At 41.2% G+C, this 20522-nt stretch overlaps 1 protein-coding gene across 6 annotated transcripts in view; it reads right to left on the reverse strand.

The window, feature by feature from the left end:
* VMP1 (vacuole membrane protein 1) overlaps positions 1 to 20522 on the reverse strand; it is a 68732-nt gene that overhangs the window by 43214 nt on the left and 4996 nt on the right. For 4 of the 6 annotated variants that reach the window (XM_037371804.1, XM_037371823.1, XM_037371785.1 and 1 more), the window contains 4 exons: positions 16522 to 16623; positions 14042 to 14174; positions 11646 to 11736; positions 9284 to 9394 (listed from right to left, as the gene is read on the reverse strand). In XM_037371804.1, the coding sequence (XP_037227701.1) occupies positions 9284 to 9394; positions 11646 to 11736; positions 14042 to 14174; positions 16522 to 16597 (411 nt within the window). In that variant the 5' untranslated portion in view covers positions 16598 to 16623. Of the gene's footprint in view, positions 1 to 9283; positions 9395 to 11645; positions 11737 to 13982; positions 14175 to 16521; positions 16624 to 16951; positions 17211 to 20522 lie in introns of those variants that run through there. The other 2 variants (XM_037371814.1, XM_037371830.1) reach the window with 2 other exon arrangements.

Here is a 20522-nt window from a genome sequence, read left to right on the forward strand (position 1 = left end):
GTTTATTTCAACACTTTAGGAAAACCTGGAAGATATCCCTCCTCGAGTCCAAGTGCAGCTCTACCTTTGAAAAGGCCATTTGCAAAACTACTTCAAACCTTGTCATACCAGACAACAAATATTAAACCCAGGCAATTCAGTAGACATGTTGCTTGCCAAACCAGGAAGAGTCGCTGAAAGTCAAGGCATGTAAGATCCTGAACACCAACTGTCTTTCCATCGTCTTCTTCCAACGATTCACCCCTCCTCCCCCCCCCCCCCCCCCCCGCCTTTTAAATTGCGGGAGGCACTAACAAGAGCTAACAGAGAAGAAATTGAGAGACGTTCTGCTGGCTCAAGTGAGAAACATTTGCTTGCCACTACCGATGACCAGAAGGAGCCCGTGGTTAGGCTGGAATGCGATTTGTTAGAAATATCTGTACAATTTACAAATCAAACAAGACAAGATCTGGTCATCAAGATCAACTCAACATAAATCATCTGTTTTTTAGCAATAGTAATTTAGGGGAGTTTGGAAATCCCTATCTATACGACCCCGACGTCTCGCAGAAGGTAACGAACTCCTGAACTCACAGGCCTTCAGAGAAGTTTTAGTTCAGTGACTGAAGGCAGCCAAGTTAGAATAGACACTGCTAATCCTTAGAAGTGTTATTTTAAATACTGTAGTATGAAATTTCTAGCAAGTATAATCTTTTAATCTATAAATTATGCCTGAAAATTCATCAGTGCAAGTAGAAAGAGACGACAAGCACACGTAAAAAAAAAATCAAGTTAAACCCCTTAAAAATATGCTGATATGTATAATTCTTACAACAGAAAAATCTTTACCATAAGTGACTGAATATCCAAAATGAATAATATTTTCACATTATTAATCATTCTGAGCACCCAGACTATGAACACAAAGCTATAAACAAACTCCACATCAAGTGTTGGTTTCTCACATGCCCCTTCACAGCACAGCCACCCTGCTGAAGTGATACAAGTACACCAACTACATCTAATTTTAACCTTTTTATTTTGGGGGAAGATATAATTTTAGACTGGCTCTAATTTAGAAACATTTCTCAAAGAAAAGTGATATGTCTGCCAGCAAGAAAAATATTACACTGAACTCATTGCTGAACTTAATGCACTAAAAATCTGTTTTCCTCCATGGATACACTGCTGTTCGTACTGGGTTCAAGACTCGGCCCTTCCACAGGGGGGAAACATGTCATGCTATATTTGATTAAGATAAATTGGAAAAACAAAAGCTTGCTTCTCATGGGAAACATCCTTCAAGCCTTGCCCCAGGCTGCGACTCATCTCATACTTATCTATGAAGTCATTACACCTCTCAAGAAAGTAACACCATGTTACAGCATCTTTTTTATCTTCAAGAGCAGTGGACAACTACCCACAAAGAAAACTGCTCTGTGATTAAGAACAGAAAAGCTTGATCTGGAGGTGGCTAGTAAATATGTCAATTCAGTCTGTCTGTCTGTGCTACAAGATTAAAACGTCTCGTGATTCTATATAATGTCTGGTATGCAGTGCTGGCTGTAGTAGGGGGCTGAGAACGAAGAAGGATCCCATACCTAGAGCATCCTCAAGTGACACAGACATCCATCAAGTAGTTAGGCAGGGCTAGTTTTAGCACATTGTCATGGCATTTCAAGCAATGTATTAATTTTACAATCACGTGTTTGTTAGCAAGTTTCTATTCCCACTTCAATCAAGCCTTGCCCCCCAGCGCGGAGCTGATAGAAATTCCAAATGGTGAGCCCCAAGCTCTGAATATGACTGAACTAGAACCACCGAGGGAACAGGCACGCGGTACCACTGCATACATAACAGGGCCACGTTGCTACTTTGAGGAGTAACATGAAAAGCAGATGTTTTTTAAGGCTGTACCCATGCTACTTTCTATAGGAGCAGAGAGACTCATGTCAGGGAAAGGCACAAATGAAAGAATCCAAGTTTACGCTCCGGTGCTGACAGAATACAGATATAATCTGTCAGCATTCCCTCCTTATCCTTCCCTAGCCACCCGCTTATTAATTCTGAAGAATAAATCACAGCATCTATTCAAATTGACACGAGTAGTGACGACTGGCTTGAACATCTCCAATTAGAGATTGTCTTGCACTGTTACCATTATTTAAAACCTGTTCAAGGAAGCAGTGACATGAAAAGCACAAAGTGCAGGCTACGCATAAAAAAAAAGCAAGCAGAAACTCCAAGGGATCAAACGAGGAGAAAGCATAACGTGACCTCCTGGTAGAGTTATGAGAGAGAGAACCAGGGACGAGGAAGTCAAAAGCAGATAATGAAAACAAGGTGCCAGCATTTAAAAGGTAAAGTCCATCAGCCTTCGAAAGGAGGAGAAGAGTGTACCCATCACCTTACTAACTCCTCAGCTTGATGCAAGTTCAAATCACTACACATAGCTTAAATATTAACATGACGCTGATATTTTGCGGACTTCTGAACAGTCGAAGTAAGGTAGCTAATCCTGCACAGACAGAGGCACTTCACACGAGCTGTTCATTGCCACAGTTCCAACTTTAGATAAACCCCGCAGGCTCTGATGTGCACCACTTCCAGCAGCGCAGGAGCCATAAATGGCACTTGCAGCCACACCATCCCGGGCGCTGACTCATGAGGTCCGGCAATCCTCCGTGGGGCTATGTGGGAGGTTATTGCTTCCAGCTGTCCCACCAGCCCCTACGGCAGAGCTCACCACCCTCGGAGCAGGGCAGCGGGGCCGCCGGTGTCTGCTTGGCAGTTGCCAGGATTGTGCCCCCCAGAACCTAAACCACCAGCGCTTCCAGCTCCTGTGAACGCGCCAGGCTGGGGGCTGGGGGCTCAGTGCACGGTCCCCAGCCAGAGCCACAGCCGTTGGAGGGACCCTTCTTCCACAGCGTAACCTAAACCACAGGTGTTGGTCGTATTCTCTGCAGGTATCTATCGGTATCCGACACATACAACAACAATGGGTGCACTTAGAGGGACTAAGACTCCAAATGAATAGTTCTGTCTTGGAAAAAAAAAAAACAATTTTCATCTCAGATCTTTTAGTGCAAGCAAGCCACCAGAAGATTTAAGAAACACCCAGGTTACACAACTCATCTGGCAGCGGCGTCCAGCTTAATTCATTGGACCCTTCCAGTGGATCACAGTGCATTATTCATATCAATGCTGCAGTTTCAAGCAGAACAGAGCCCACGTGAGTTGGAAGCATGAGTTCCTGTCAAGAGATGGTTAGCAAAAGTGATATTTTTTTTTTTTAAGTTATATGTTGATTCAAGTATTCCAGGATGTTCTAGTTCATTGCAGAAAGCTTAGGACAGCTGGAGGAAGTAGGTTTAAAGGCATGAAGGAAACACAAGTGAGAGAGTAAGAGTCACAAACAACCCTCACACAAACAGGATCCATACCAACTGATTTCAGAATTAATTTCTGTCTCCTGTGCCCACCATGCATTTTTCTTTCAACTCTCTTAACAAGTCAAGAGCAGTAATCCGAGCACAGATAATGACAAAAAACATTTTTAAATTTCATTTGTTTTAGGCTTGCAAGTTTACATGTCAATTGAAGAACAGTATGGACTGGAAATGTACACCTCACTTAAAAATAATTCAGTGCTGGGAAGGGGAGCACTGCTGCACCCTCCCACCTGGCTGAGGCAGCTCAGCTTTTGTTTCTCACTTCTTCCTTTACACACAGAACCCATAGTTTTCCATGTGGATCATTCAAAATAAGTGTGAGGAGCTCGGAAAGAGCAAAACTGGATTTTTTGTTTTTCAGCTTGTCACCTGGAGCTGACAATCACCACGAAAACACCTCTGTATTCAAGTCACTAGTAAATAAATGGAGAAAAAAGATGAGAGTAGGTTCTGTGAATTTCCAAATTATTCTGTCTGCTTCACGTAAGTGGAGTAAGCCCTGTTCTGTGAGCTTTTCTTCTTTAGATGAGCTACAGTAATTTTACGAGTCTCCTTACAAGCTCAACTCCTGGAACCAGACAACTAAAAGGAATTAAGTTTGATTTTAAAAAGTTTTCTGTAGTCCTGGCAGGAAAAGGTTTTTCTTTTTATTTGTGAGAGTTGTAAAACTATTGACATGAACAATTTCTTTTTTTTTTTTTTTTTTTTTTAAAAAAAAAGCTAGTGGGCTTATTGTCACACAAGGCGTCTGCATGTTAAATCTTCAGATAGGGTTAAAACACGACTCACTTCAGCAGCAAAGTACCACACTTTTGGGAGGCCAGAATGTGACCCCTTGCCAAAGCCAAACCCCGGAACCAATTCAGGACAGAAGCCAGACACTGAACCCTCGAGCCCAGATAAACTCCAACGGGCTCTCTAAAGCCAGCCCTGTCAATAAGAACACTGTCTTTCCAATCCACTTCTCCTTAAAGGCAGGGTTTTGTTCTTTTTCATAGCCTGAAAATATTGCCGTGCTCTCTTCCACGATGCTACAGAACACCCTAGGAAGAAAGGACAAACCCACATATCAGAGTTCTGAAAAAATTCCAACTCCTGCGTGACCTCCGCTCACAAAACATTCCTATTGTACCTTGCGCTTCCTGTTTGTGCCGCTCCGCAGCCCTGCCACCCATGCAAACCTTTTCAGCAGTTGCTCCACTTGGCTCTAGCAGCAAGCGAGCAGAGATCCACATTTCAGAAACAAAACCACAAGCAAATGCAAAAAGCTGAAGCTGGGTCTGCACTTTTGACCTGTAAGGAATTTGCTTCCATTCATCCCCCACCACTACAGACATAACGGACCATACACACAGGAGGGACATTTATCACCCGCTTCTCGCGCAAGGCTTTTTGATAGACTTTGATTCTAAGCGGAGTTTTGTTTTCCTCAGCTGCATCTGTTGCAATCCACTCGCCAGAAGTGAACTGAAACCAAATCACGAGGCAGAGCATCGGGTGAAGATGGCAATGGTGGCATGGTCCCCACCGAGCTCTCCACCTAGTGCCCCTGGCTCCACCAGAGCCTGCTGCCTGCCGGCCCTCCGCGGCAGCAGACAGATCTCCCCAAGATGTACAGAGGCATGACTTTCCCAACGATTCCCAACGAGTCACCCTGAGTCATCTTCTTTTGGTAATTAGGTGATTCGTGCCATTTATATTGTAACATACCACCAACAGAAGAGAAAACATCTCAGGACTAAAAAAAAACCTCCATGCTGCTAAAACTAGTATTTAGAGTCATTAATCATAATAGCTTTATTTCCTACAGAACCACATCAGGATTACTATTTTTAAAGTGTTGTTTTTAAAGAATTGCGAAAAACCTTTATTGGACTCTGGGAGAATAAGCCAGAAGACTTGTTTTGAAAGTGTCAGAATAAAAAGGATTCTTGGAAGAGCAGCCTGCTTCCCTATTTCTGCATTGAAGATCTGCACTGTGCCAGCCCTTAGCTCAGTGCCAATCTGCAGCAGGAGAATTGTTTCCCAAAAAGCCATGTCAAATTTTGCATTTAGTGCTGGCTACAACTACAGAAGCAGCATTAAACTGGGAATCAATACAGCAGACAACGTTCAGAGCCCTTATAATGTATAGGAAGTTCCCGAATCACAGAAATAGCAATAAAAAGCCTATTATCAAACGAACAAAGTTGACCTCTCTCTCCTACACTGAGATGTATGCAGCAAGAATGTTCTGGTGACCAACAAAATCCAAATTGGATGTGATTAACCAGGCGCAGTAACATCTCCCCCACGCTGAGACTGCTTTAGACTGTAAAATCTACTTTAAGCAAACTGTTTCCAAGTCCTCTCCTGTCAGCTAACCCCAGGATCTCCCCTGGCACTTGAAATCACGCTGCTCCAAAAAGTGGCTTGTGAGAAATTCTCTGAAGAATCCAGACAAGTGACAGTTTGCAACACTGGAAAAACAGCTAACCCAGGCAAGGGGAAGCAAGCATCCAGAGTCATTCACATACTGCAGCTATTGCGTAACTACTGCTAGATCTGCCCAGCTAACAGGCTGTGCTTATGAACAGTTTAATGTAAAAATAGTGGCATGCAGTAAATGGAAGGCTATATTTGAAAAAGATGCACCTGTGTCACAGCTGAAGAAGTGCAGGCACAGTGTCTGAACAGGTGCCTACATGCCATCAATTCTACCCCTTGGCCCTTAATGGCAGAGACAACAGCACAAGCCTCAGCAGCACATGGGTGGGCCCAAAGGCATTGTTCTCTAAGCATGTAATTGCATTCCCAACAATCTCACTGTACATAGAGATTTAAAATGAGCAATTAATTAAAAGCAATTTTAGAACACTTACTGAGCCTATTCTCTATTGCCAGCAAATCCAGGTGCTCAGGCAGAAGAGGATTTGCTGGTTTGTAACTTGTCATTTCTTTGAACCAATAGAGGAACATGTTTTACCATAATGAAGAAATGTAAAGTATATGGAACATGAAAAGTAGATATCCAGTAATGTAAAAGTTAACACAACAAGTTCCCCGCTAAACCTGTTGTATTTCTACTTTCAGAGGCAACTGCTGCACAAGTAACCAAGCAAAACAGTTTAAAACTCCTCCTTTGGAAAGGTGGAGCTCCTAATTGCATCGTTTCCAGACAGGTTAAATCCAGAACACTATTCTGAAATTATTTACCCCTAAAAGTTGCACCAGTCTTCAGTTAGCACCCTTTCACACAGGGTGTAGGCTCAAACCCCGGAGATGTGAAGCAGCATACTACCACCCTGCTGGCACCTTACACACGCGTGTCGCTGATGCAGCCGTACCGACAGCAGTAGCAGCAGGCTGCTCGGGCACTAAACCGCTGTTTTTACACTCCCACTGCCATCTAGAGGCCACAGAGCACATGGAACCCACCCAGTGACCAGCCCTTCGGTGCCCGGAAAGGGTTAACTGACCTGAATGTACAGTTCATGTTAATCACTAAATCTTGCATAGGAAAAAGAGGAAAACGAATCCCTGCTTCCCTTTCTTCCTACACTGTCTTTATGGAATTCCCTCAGTATAACAGAAGCACGCTTACCTGCCTTATATCTTTGAAGCCAACAGGTATTTCTCCTGTAGCATTACAAATTAGTTATCGGTGGTACAGTTTCATTGCATTTTATTCTATAATCACCTTCTAATTATTCAGTGCAATCTCCTTTGTTTGGTCTTCCCCTCCTAACAAAGTCACATGAATCCTCCCCTCTTTTGTTCCAAATAAATACCTTCGTTAACAATATGAAACTACATTTCTTAAGCGATACACCTGTAATCTTCAGAAGGCTGTTCACCTCCTATAAACACACCATAAGTTCTAACTTTTCTATTGGTTTATCAGTATATTTTGTATATATATTACTTTAATGTCAGCTCAGGTCATGGCCTAAATAAATCCGTTAGGTTCACATCCCGCACGGGAAAACTTAAGTGATATATTATGAAATTTCATTTGTTTTCTATTCAAGTAATTTACCACTATTTAAACATCTGGATTTTTAAACACAGAGTGAAATAAAGGTCAATTCATTCCACCTTCTTTTAGAAAAAAAAGCGGTGCTGTGCTATGAAGACTTCTTGATGTGACAAAAACATCTTGGAGTGGTGCAGGGTATAAAATGACAGCACTCTTGCTACCCTGTCAGATCAATGTACAGTGAAGAAACACTACTCACTTGCAAATACAGTTTTAAATGGTGCATTTCTTACTTACTGGTTTTCTGAGACAACGTGTAAAAATTAACAATAGGAATTGTATGATAAGCTCTCCAAACTGCTTCAAAGAGAACGTCTAAATAATGGGAAATGTTTGGTTAGCGGAAATGTAAGTTGACTCTCACTGGTTGATAGCCCAAGAAAATACACAAAAAGCAGAATAAGATTAAAATCTACTATTTAAATTGTCTCCTACTTGCTGATTTAAATCATGAGCAACTGGTTTCTACCGTAGACCTGGAATTGCTTTCCTTTCCCTTCCTCTCTCTGTGCTGCTGAAGAGCTGGTGATCCCACCCTGCTGCGCTTTCACTGCCACGGCAGGCTGGCAGAGCACCCACAGCGACTGAGTTTGGGAGCCTGACTCCAGCTCACACCCTACTTCATGCTGGTTTGCCTCTCCAGCGAGGCAGAGCACCTCAGTTCGGGACTATTTCAATTGACTCTCCCTCTGTCCAGCCCATGTGTCTTACTGTCCCTAAGCTATTAGCAGCAGCATCTCTGCAAGCCAGAAAGATCCGTGCATTGTCAATTCCCTGCTGTCCAAGCACAAGCCAGCGTTACATAAAAATGTTTAGACAGTGTGTTCATCAGCTCTACTGAATTTCCATTTCCAATCATTTAGACTGACAGCAGTATTTTTGCCTAGAAGGCTATGCATGCATAAACTTGTTCCTGTTCAGCAATAGTTTCCTTTCTCCTGCGCTTTCTACCTCCACAGTCGTGAGGCAAAAAGCTGCACTAAGAATAAGTCCAAGACTCCTGCAAACGCAGCCCATACCGATGTCGTTCGATCTCACAGGCACTGCCCTGCCGTGTAGAAAAGCACGGGTTTCTTGTTTCATGTAGCGTTTTCTGTGTTATTGTTAATGAATAAAGCAGTTCTGAAAGTAAACATCTGTAATTGTTCCAAATACAAGATGACATTTGTTGCATAAACTGGTTTTAATTATTTTGTGGCCATGAATCCTTTTCTTAAATCCAGGACAGTGGTTTCATAAACAAGGAACTAATCCAATGGCCAAAAGCAAAACACACCCAAACATTTCCCTAACTTTCCTAAGTCGAGATAAACAACATCATGCAAATTTTCAGAACAGATATTATTTTTTCATAGACATATATTTTTCTTGCTATTATTTTCCAAGCCAAAGTAATACAGACTGAACTTTAAAAGAGCTGCCTATTTCAGTGGTGTCAGCTAGAAAAATCATCATTTTAAGCTACTAAAAAAAGTATGCTGAAAAATTTTAAATGGAAACATCTGAGCTGCACACTAGAAAATGTTTAATTTAAATTATTAAATTAGAGGACAGAACTTGCAAATTTTGACTCACTGTTTCAAAGTGAGGATTAACAGCAGGGTGGTATCTACAGCTCAATAAACATATAGCACACAAACTACAAAACCAGGTTATACAATGTAGAATATTACTAGTATTCACTAGAGCCCAGAAGCATTACACCAAGTATTTCTTTTCCTTCAAAAGTACTTAATGTTTAGGATTTACAGAATATTCTTTATTTACATATTTAAAAATATGCAACAATTAAAATGTTCAATTCAGAAAAAGCACAGTATGGAAATTTCCTTACCAAATAGAGCAGAAAGGTGTGGAGACCTGTTCCAAGTCCAACAGAGGACAGAATGCCTAATCCTACCCAGTAGGCACACCAGAAGAACTTTTTCTCCATATACCGCACATACTGAAAAAGTCACAAAAAAAAGAAGAAAAAACAAGAATGGTTATATCTCCTAAGGGAGAAAGTTAAAACTACAAACTAACACAGATAATTACCACAACTGAAATAGAATCCCAGGTAATTCTATTTGTGATTTATTAGAATTACAGCACAGACACGTAAAGAAAATAGCGCACTTTCAAAAGAAAAGCCCACGTGCCTTAGAACCAGCAAGTTTCCAAGGAGATAGACGAAAAATTCAGGTTCAATAGTAGGGGGTGGAAATCCAGAGCCGGCACACTGGGTGTGAGCAGCAAGCCCCAGACAGTGGCTACTGGAGCCCAAGCAGTGAGCAGACAGCTCAGGGAATTGCCTGAACAAATTAAATAAAGAAACAGAACTAGCTGCACTCTCAGCTGGGCTGCTGAATGTTTTATCTCAGACCAGTGAGTAACCAGGTTTGTTACCTTTAAGAAAAGATTAAAATTTAGTTACGTGTTGCACATGTAAATGAGGGGATATGGGAAAGTCACAGCAAATACTGGACATAAAAAGTCCAGTTGGGTACACTGGAGAAACGGGAAGCAGTATCTCCCTCTCAGTGCCACAAAAGCAATACTAAGAGGACGAGCCAGGTCATCAACTCGTCTATCACAGCCCCAAGAGGTGCCATTTTATACCACCCATGGACCAACAGCCCCAAGATGACCTTTAGCAGTCCTTAACCAGGCTTCAATCCGCTAGCATGTAAAAAGGTCCTGAAAATGCCAAGTTAAAGCCACAAATCCACTTTGCCATTCTGAGTATGGTTTTGGAAGAAAGCAGCTCATACTCAAGAATGCATTGATGGCACAGAGATATGCAGAGGCACCAGCAGGACACGGGCTTCAGGTAAGGAGCTCTGAAGGAAAGGGGATGGACAGAGACCTGCTGGCACACATGACTGAGACCACCGATACGTGTCCTTCTCTGGTGACATTCAAAACCCGCCTGGACGCAATTCTGTGCAACCTGGTCCAGGAGAACCTGCTTTCACAGGGGTGTTGGACTAGATGATCTCCCGAGGTCCCTTCCAACCCCCCACCATTCTGTCATTCTGTGATGACAAAGACTTCCAAGCACTGTCTGGACCCTGCAGGTCACACTCCCCTCACCAGTCCCAGAGGCACAGGTTTGTTCCCAGCAGGCTCAAGGACCATGTGCTCAGCACCAGTTTGCAAGAGCCATCTAGTGGCAAATGCCGAGCGCATCACGCTCACAAGGCCACCAAGCAGGGCAGTTTTTAATGAAGCAGCTATTTGCCCATCAGGAACAGGCCACCAATTCACCATCTGCCTAACTGCTCCGCGTGTAAGTGCTTAGGTCTGAAGTGTGGGCCTGAGCGAGCAAGAACGCCACGAGCTGCAGCAACTCATTTCACTGCATTTCAAGACTTTTCCTGGGAAGCCAGAACTCCTGATCCAGACCTGCACGTCCCTCAGGCAGCCTGCGACACACCGCAGCAGTATGGATGTAAACAAGTTCTCTGAAACTGGGAACCTGCTGATTTCAGAGTCAGAGCGGTAAGATGATTCAGTTACACAAGGAAGTGCTGCACACGGTTTAAAAGGGCTGCCTGCCCTCAAGGAAAATCTGAAACTCAAAGAGAAATGGGGAGGTGAAAGGTGTAGACAACACCATCACCTTACGTTTTAAGCAATGGCTTACACTTCAAGTAATGCAAAAGCATCAGCTTCATGTACACCAAAGCACAAAGAGTTTTTAAACAACTATTTGAAAACAACAGGGCTACGAGAAATAACACAGAACCAGATTTGAACCATGAAACCACTTTATGTCTAGGTATACGCCTATCCTAGCCAGGAAACCCTTCCATAAAGCAGAAGAAACATTTCTTGGGAACCACCAAGTTCTATCATGACTCAGTTAAGGTTGGATCTGAAGAGCTTGCACCGCTATTAAAAGCTTGTTAACAGATGTGAAGGGGTGCTGCAGCACCGGAGATGTGCTTATTCAGGAACAGATGAGAAGGGGAACACCTACTGATGGAACAGAATAGATCAAACGATACAGCTGATCATTCCCCACCTCTAAAATGCAACTATCCACACACAAGAGAGAGGAGTCGTGACGTGAGAAACAAACACCCTTCACAAGCAGCAGTTCAAAAGACACATTATCATTTCATGAAGACCCATCCAATTCCCAATACATCTACATTAGCACATGGACAGAAGTATTAGTCACTAAGGAAAGTAACTTGAAAACCTCATACCTGTTGATGTGTTCCTTCAATGTAATACGTAGCTGTAAGCACTGCAAGCGTCAGTAAAAAAGACACCAAGATACTTCGCCGATGCCACAATCTTAAAAGACAAATGGCAATTAGGGTTTTTCATAATTTAGCATGCATTTCAAGGTAACTTAGTTATCGCTGTAGACTGGGTCTGCATAGATGTAGTTAGCAGGGACAAAGGCAGCTGACAAGCTGGCTATTGTAAAAGCATAAACCTCCCAAGAATATAGTTGGGGAGCCTTTATTCTTTACGGAAAATTCTCTACTTCACTGTCAAGTGAGATCAAAGTTCAGCCATGCATATTATTTTTTTTTAAATCAAGAAAAACAAAGTAACTGCCTGAAAACAAACACAATCTGAAAACAAATTATTCAGCTTCTGCAGCCAAGACAGTCTCAAACACAGGGCCATCAACAACATCCACGGTTAAGCGAAGTGCAAAGCAGGCATTGCACTGGCCCTGGGCAAGGGATGAGCTGTGGGTGGAATACAGAAGTGCTAATTTCAAACTGTGCTGGTAACAGTAAGAGGAACAAATCTTTACACTATTTTGGTTCCCCAATCTATTGAAATTATCTCTCATAACAGCTTAAAGTTTAATAAATACGTTTTATCTAATTCTGAAGTGTTCGGAAGCTACCACAGAAAGCAGAAGAAAGCATTTTCCTACGTAATCTGATAGCCAATTAATTTTGAGCCTGTTTATTCTTACAAACACATACTACCCAATGTGTATGTGGCCACACACGTTAGATCATCAAATACATTTATTATTTTTGGGGAAACACTATTATACTGTCATTAATGATATAAAAAAACAAGTGCTAGCATCAGTTGATCTCAGAGATGAAATAGCAAATTATGAACGTAACTTATCTATTTTGACAGACAAAAAAAGACAGAAATAGGAGAAATGCAATACAGGAACAGTCACAAATGCTTCATATTAAGCAAGCAGAAGAAAGTCAGTCCAACTTTCCTTTAATTTTAAAATAATTTGTGCTGCTTATGTTGGTATGACAATTGACTTTTCAAGTGACTGTCATCATTTAAATCACAATTCACTCAAGTGGAACACAGGAGATCATTAAGAGTCAATCTGAGGCCTCGACTTAATAGCTTATAATAGGCAGTGTTGTTTTCTGGAAAGATATTGTCATGCTAGTGCTAGACAACATAAACATGCTGCACAGCAGAGGATACAAGTCCTATCTGTAACAAAATGTTATGTCTAGGAAGCCAGGTAATAGTTGTCTTAAAGACCTCAAATGTCATTCCTGCTGGGTTTAAATAAATGCTTGGAGGCTGTCAGAAATGGCTAACATGAGACTCAATAAAGCAGTTCTCAAAGAAACAACTCCCAACCATGGTTGAAAGAATGCACATAGTAAAATAAGTAAACCTGGTATTTTTCATGCGTATCAATTCAGAGGATCAAAATGGACACCAGAAGTTTCTCTCAGTGGACCTGACGTGTCAGCACCTCACACCTAGCCCAGAAGGGTCAGTGCACGTAGCCCATTACCATCAATCTCAGCTCCCTGCAAAGCAGCAGTCCGACAGGATCTAGTATCACCTTGGGTGATTCTAGCTATCTTCTCACTGGGAAAATGATTGTAAACTCGGTCCCAAACACAAGCGATTCCAGTTACCAACACAAGCGCTAGGACAGCTGCTACTCCTGGCTTTTTCAGCTGCCAGTTTTACTCATGTTTGCCTTTTGGCACTCCAAGCCCTCAAGCCTAGTGCGTTAAGAAATAGCTATGCATCTCAGCATTAGTAGGGATGTTACAAATTTTCTAACTGAATAAAAGCCCATTTTATCCACTGCATAAATGATGCTTAGGGAAAGCGCTTTAATAAATCATTTCCTGCTGTGAAAGGGACCACGTAGCTTAGAAGCAAAGTCCTCCTTGCAGCATCATAAACATCACTGCAAGTTCCACGTCATCCTGAGCCCTGCCCTGGCTGAGCTATTTGAAGGTCATTCAGCGATACTAACACATACATTAATAGATCAGTACTTAACACTGCAGTCGTAAGTACAGTATCTCTTGCCTTAAGGATCCCTAAACGCTGTCCCACTCCTTCAAACTGGAATATTCAACTCTTCAGAAAGGAAGTTTGCAATTTTCTTCCACTGACACCTTACTGTGTTTATACTTATGTAATTTAGGCAGAAGGTCTGAGTACACAGCTAGAAGTGTGGTATGTTCCAGTAGCCACCTTTAAGGTACAAAAATAAGTATGCTGTCTGAAAGAAGAAATTTAAAGTTGTAAATCATCAGGGAAAGCGAGATGTCAGAATGACCTACTGAATCAGAGCATGGGTTTCCCCAGAACGCTTAGTAGAAGTTAAAGAAATGATCTTTACTTTATGGTCCATTCCTTCAAGTTTATTAGAGTTTCCAGGAAAAAATACTGCAAGGTAACAAGCGGTTGTCTCCACAGTACAATATTCAACCTCTCTTCTCGGTCCCTTCGCTTCCGTTCACTCAACAAAGAATCTGCAAATGAAAAACAATAGAAATGTAAAAGCACGGGCTGCCAGTTTAGATTCTATCCTACCTAAAAATATACTGGCTTTTTTTTGTTTGGATGTGTTTTTTTTTGTTGTTTAGGAGGTTAACGTGAGCTCCCAGTCATCTTTTCTACTCATCACAAAACTTTTGCTCCAATCACATCAGAAATCAGGTGACCTCCAGCAAAGGAAATAAGGTGGCTTTTTTCCTCCGAGTAGCTGAGGGCCATTCAAGAATCTCATTGGCCCAGGGTGCAAAAAAGTCTGGCATATCTATTAGCCTTTATGGAAGGTATTGCACTACTAGTTACAAATCAGCAAATGTATTGGCTCAAACATGATGATCGCCCACTCCAGAGACCACATTTCACTTTGAACGTCTGAATTTGGTTCTCTTCCAAAGCTATTCTCAGAGTTCTCCAATCGAACTAGATTGAATTACACATGCTCTTTATACACTTCAGCCACCGTGTAACTGGATAATCGCATCTACCCTCCCAATCAGGATCCTCAGGCCACGTTAAGACTTGCCACACTGTTCAGCTTCTCCACAACGAGCTCACCAGATTGGAAGTGTTCCCATGAGAAGGACCTGCTTATATACCGCTGCCCCTTGCTGGACTGACACTATACATTCGGTTGCTTTTAACTGCAGCGATTCAGTTGTGATGCAGAGCTCAGCACCACTGTAACACCAGTCGCTGTACACTACCCTACAAGCACAGAACAAAGGTTCTTCTAATAAACGTGTTATTTTGCATTTACAATACTAGTCAAGGCTAATAAAAATCCTAGCTGTTTTTTTGGCTGAGAATGGCTCCTTCAAAGGTCATCAAGCTAATGAGCGGTAATAGTTTTTAAACTTTTAAAGAAAATGAATTCTGAAATAAAAGAAAAAAAATAATAGCACAGAACAATGGAAAAAATACATGAGAATAACTCTTGTATCCAAACAGATAAACTTGTTTAAGCATCATTTACTGCACATATTTATTGTTTTGCATACATTTAAAGCATTGCAATAATGTTCATAAATTTTAAATTTGTAAAAAGCTGTTGCACTTAAAATATTAATCTAATCTGAATCCCCAGCATATTGTAACCCAAGATGTATTATTTCAGTCTTATTCCAGTAACTGAAACATGCTGCCTTATCAGATGCTAATATTTACATAGAAATTGCATACTTCATCAGTCACATAGTCCATCTAATTTTGTACTCTTCAGCTGTAAGCATCAATTGCTTTAGATGAATTAACAGAAAACCTACAATGGCAAATACTGGATAACACCCACATTCCCTCAGAATTACAGAATGACTTAAGCGTTTAAGTAAAAGGCTTTGATTTGTTCCATACATACATACATACAGTTCCTCTTTAAATTTTGCCACGTTCATTGCTTCATGAATTTCTATTATCTATTTTTTCACTTCGTACGTCTAATAAAAATGCTTCAATCTTGTTTTTTATGACCTTGTTTTTAGTGAAGGTCATAAAAAGACAATGGTGTAAGACTGCATACAACTTGAGAAATCACTTTGTTACAAAACTTAATTAAATATGGAACTGGCACAGTCAAAGCTGACAGGAAACAAACTAAGATGATTGTAATTTCTATCCTATACTTACTACACACACAACACAGATAATTCACTGACACAAGGCTCTTCATGAAATCTTCTCAGGTCATTTTTCATGAGTCCTAAACATTAACCCGAGCCTGCTTCAGATGTATCAGTTAGAAAAACAAGAGGTGAGCCAGGAGATAAAGTGGTTAACTGTTTTGTTGGTAATTTATCATTAAAACTGATAATTTATGGTGAAGCTAAATGTCAGCAGAAAAGCTAGAAATTGGGAAACTAATAACTGGATTTTTCCCAGCGTAAAACAGATTTTTATTACCAAGTACTAACTTTTCAGTGCCAAAGGGTGGGGCTGTATAGCCTGACTTCTACAGCCACATATTTGCCAACACAGTTCAGTTTTTGAGCTCAGTCCTCTTGCAGCCCCTGTTGGTACCCAAGTCAGCTTTACAGGGCTTACATGCATATGGACTACAGAATAAGAAGTTTGGAAGGAAAAAAGAATATAATAGAAAATGGAATGGAAATATACAGCATAAAACTACTCTACTCTACAATACATAAATCCTCCAGACTTCAGATTTAGAGATGACTGAAGCTTCCAAGATCGATTCAGGCATCAAGGCCTATTGCATTATCTGGGCATGAAGCTCAGCAACATAAATTCCTTTTCAGTATTGTGCTGGTCATTTTACCAGCATTTACACCAAGCTGACCAGCTGAGAACATTAAGTCATTTTCCACTTACCTGTGAAGTTTCCATTGTGCTGTTCTTTGATCATTCCTATGCGTCTCTGGTCACAATCTGTTCCATTCTCTGCCATTTCATAGATCAGTCACGTATGGGGATCTGATAGCAGAAGAAAACCAAAAAGCACAATGTCTCCATTTCAGGTTATGAAGACTCCATTTACTCCATAGTCAAAGGATACAAGCAAACACCCAGCAGTTCTCCAAATCCAAATCACAGTTATCCTGCATTACGCCATTAAAAGAGAAAGTATTTCAACTCCCACAATGACAAAGATTAAAACATTTCCACCTACAGAAATCTAAATTTTTCACTCACATGACAAAACTCCCTCACTGCTAACAAGCAAACAAAAGCTTGTTAAACAATCCCTTCTCGCAATCAGCCCACTGTTTGGGCTCCAGAAGCAGCAGAGCTTCATACAAACCTCAGTTCAGTCCTGAGAGAGAGGCATTAAGATTTGATTCTCATATTAGGAAGCATCTATTCTGGCACTAAGCCTCCAGGTTAGTTAGCAAACCTCAAAAACCTCACAACCTAAAAAATTAGCCCTCAATATGCTAACTAAGGTACAGAATTGCATCTCGTGTTTTGCTCAGTCTAGTATCTCTGAACAAAAAAAGGTAAACTCTTCAGTGGACAACAACTCTGTGATGAAAAGCTTTTTTGAGAAGTGTACGTTCTGTCTGCTCATTTAGCCCCTCTCTAGTGAGGTCAGCCTTAAAAAGCCCGAAAGAACAGCTGTGGTTTTCCTTATCCAGGAGAGTAAATAGCACAGTAATTGGAAGCCAGCATAAACCAGAATGTTGCAAGAGCGTGGTTTTTTTTCCTCTTAAAAAAAAAAACAACCAAAAACCTGAACTGCTGACAATTCTTATGCAATCAAACACAAAGAAAGTAGCCGGTCAGACCTCTTGCTTTAAAAATCCTCTCTTGAATCTTAAAACAGTTTCTGGAATTTTTATTTTGCAAAAGAGTGCGCTCAAAGCTGAAGTATCTTATTTGCATTGCATTTCTCCCTGTAAGCAAACATGATTTACAGTTTTTGATATGCTGCTTTTGTTGGAAAAAAAAGTAGTGCAATATTAAAATGACAGGTTATATAAAACTGTCTCGTGGAGGAAATTCAAGTTTTACAGAAAAAATGCTTCCCCTTTGATTTATGTCAGGCATAACAGCCATGCAGCAACTCAGGTTTGATAAAGAGGAGCGAGACTGACCCCTTGATTCAGACTGCAATAATTTTGTCAATGTTTTAAATAAAATGTTAAAATATTTCAGATACTGTATTTGTTTAATATTTCCAGGGTTTCACAAGTCTGTTTTAGACAGATGTTCCTCTAATCAGGTACGAGCCTTATGCATTACTTGTAACACAGATAAAATTGCTAGCTAGAATTATTGATCATCAAAGGGGTTTTATTTAAAACCCAATAGTTTAAAAGCATCAAGGTCTCAGGAAGGAGTTCTTCCTCCAGCACCTCCTTCCTGAAATGAAATGCGCAGAAATAGAAATCTGTCTAGTTAAACTAGCTAGCAGAAACTCATCTCTTGCATACTACAGTTTCTATTCGTTGAAACGTGGTCCCCAGAATACCCAAACCACCAGGAAAATTAATAAAACTGCTACGCAAAAGTTTGCTTCTGAAAAATACTGAAGGGCTCCATAGTCAGCCAAGGACAACAGAGGACTGACCTGCTGCAGCAGGAGCTCTACAGCATCATTCTGCAGTCACTTGCAACCGAGGGTTTGCTCTGATGTTAGTCAAACACCAGAGAAACATGAACCTCTCTCTCTCCCCAGATCAGTTTTATAGCAGCCTGACACTCTACAAGTCAGTGAAGTTACCCCAGTACGTAGTGGAGTATAACTGGCTGGTTACTATGGTGATACAAGGATCGAATGTTCAGCCATCTCCTAATTTCATCTGGACAGTAAGTCCCTGTCGACAGTAAAGTGTTTTGTTTGTACCGACTGCACTTACTTGAGCTTATTTTTTAAATATATATTTACACATGTAATAAATATAAGCTTATATACACACACGCATATGTATATCACACACACTTCTTGCACATTCACACGCACCCCCCACCAAAGCTCCCACTGCAGAGGGAAATATTTAAACTGGGCACCAGCAGTCAGAAAGCCTGATGTTCACAGAAAGCTGCTTAGGAAGCAGAAGCCATCCCAGCCCCTGTGCACACAGCCACACTAAAAAACAGGTTCTGGTTTAGGGAACTGCAGTCACGTTTTGCTGGCTTAAAAGTAACAAATACTACTAAAACCCCAACAGCTTCAGTGGAAGTCGCATGTTCCTCATTTTAAAATTCATCTTTTCTCCTTGTGCAAATTGAGGCTTCAAAATTAAAGTCTCCATTGGCTTGGTCTCTGCTCACAGCTTAATTACATTTCAGGCAAGCAAATTTACTGTAACACAAACCACTCTCCATGTTTGATGCTAAGATCTAGCCTGTGCACAACCCTCCCTCTCCATGAGCTGAATTCCGCCACAATCCATTAAACATCTTACTGGCACATCAAAATCATCACTCCCTGGGGATCTCAGGTGCGTGCTTACATACATGTTACAGCTTTCACAAGCTCAACTAACAGAGCCAGTTTTACCCTCCCTGCTTGGAAAGGCACTAATCTGGGATTAGCTTTGCGTAACGCTACCTCAAGTGCACAAGTCAACATTTACAGCAAAGCAGACAATAATCCTCTTGCACACTTCTGTAGGGCAAATCCTTGTTGAGAAGGTCTTAAAGTTCCACCATTTTGCAGAAAAGCTCTAAAAACTTGTATTTAACGATACAGTTGACCAGAAGATTTGATACCCATCACATGGCAAATCCAAATGGGCTGCAACTCAGAAACCAAACCCTTACAGGTTTCAGAAGAAACTCCTTGGTTTACCAAAGTCTAATTATACTTAAAGCATCTTAGCGTAAGGAACTGGAGGATGTGCATCCAGAAAGCTCATCTCTTTTGATCTGTTGCTCTGGTTGACACCTGTTAGAATCCCTAGGCCTGCACTAATGTCTCCCCATAGAGATTAACTGGTGTCGGGGCCTGACCCAAAATGGTCTCATTAACTGAGTCCACATTCTCAAGTCTACACCAAATCCATGACAGCTCACCACAGGAAATTAAATTCCATCTGCTAAACAAAACTTTACTTCTTATGAACGCTGAAAAAGACAGAGTCCATATCTAAAAATAAATTTGCCTACTACATGAAGTAGTTACCAGCAAACATAAAAATAAACTATTTAAAAGAGTGAGAAAAACAACTTTGAACAGTTTTTGTATCAGGGTTGCTTAGATCATTTGTTAGAGCTGTGCTCACACAAGAACTTCTTTGTGGGGCTGAACAAATAGCCCACAAAGCACTATTCAGCTTTAGTGCAATCCATAACATTAAGTATAAAAAGACAATTATTGCTAGTCAAAAATGTAAATTGGTCAACAAATAGGGCTTATGGTAACTGTGACTGGCACTTCACAGCGTAAGTGAGACAAAGCAACACAAGCTATTAGAGCATGAGAACATAAAATTAGGCACTGCAACCTCTGCCCTCCGTAATCAGAGAAAAGGACAAAAGTGTCCTCTTTCTGAAGCTCTTGGGGAGGCCGCCGAAGCACACAAGTGTTGGGTGTGCTTACGTAAAAGGAAACTGTTCAAGACAAGGCAGCTGGGTGCTTGCACTCCCCCTTGGAGGAGCAGAATGTGGATTCACATTCTGTACCAAGGATCTTTTGAGGACTCCTTTCCAATGTGCTGGAACACCAAGGAAGCTGTTAAAACTATTTTAATGATCTCACTGCTTTCCCAGACATTGTTTGAATCGTTAATTCTTACCACTTCTAACTTAGGCAGACCCTGGAACCCTGACTCTTATCTCCATCAGAGTTACTTGTCACGCAGCTGCTAGAACCAGATTTATAGCTTAGACCGTTTTGCTGCTGTTTCCTCCCAGCCACCTTAGCAACA

This window comes from Falco rusticolus, chromosome 1 (assembly GCF_015220075.1).
Source record: "Falco rusticolus isolate bFalRus1 chromosome 1, bFalRus1.pri, whole genome shotgun sequence".
NCBI lineage: Eukaryota > Metazoa > Chordata > Aves > Falconiformes > Falconidae > Falco > Falco rusticolus.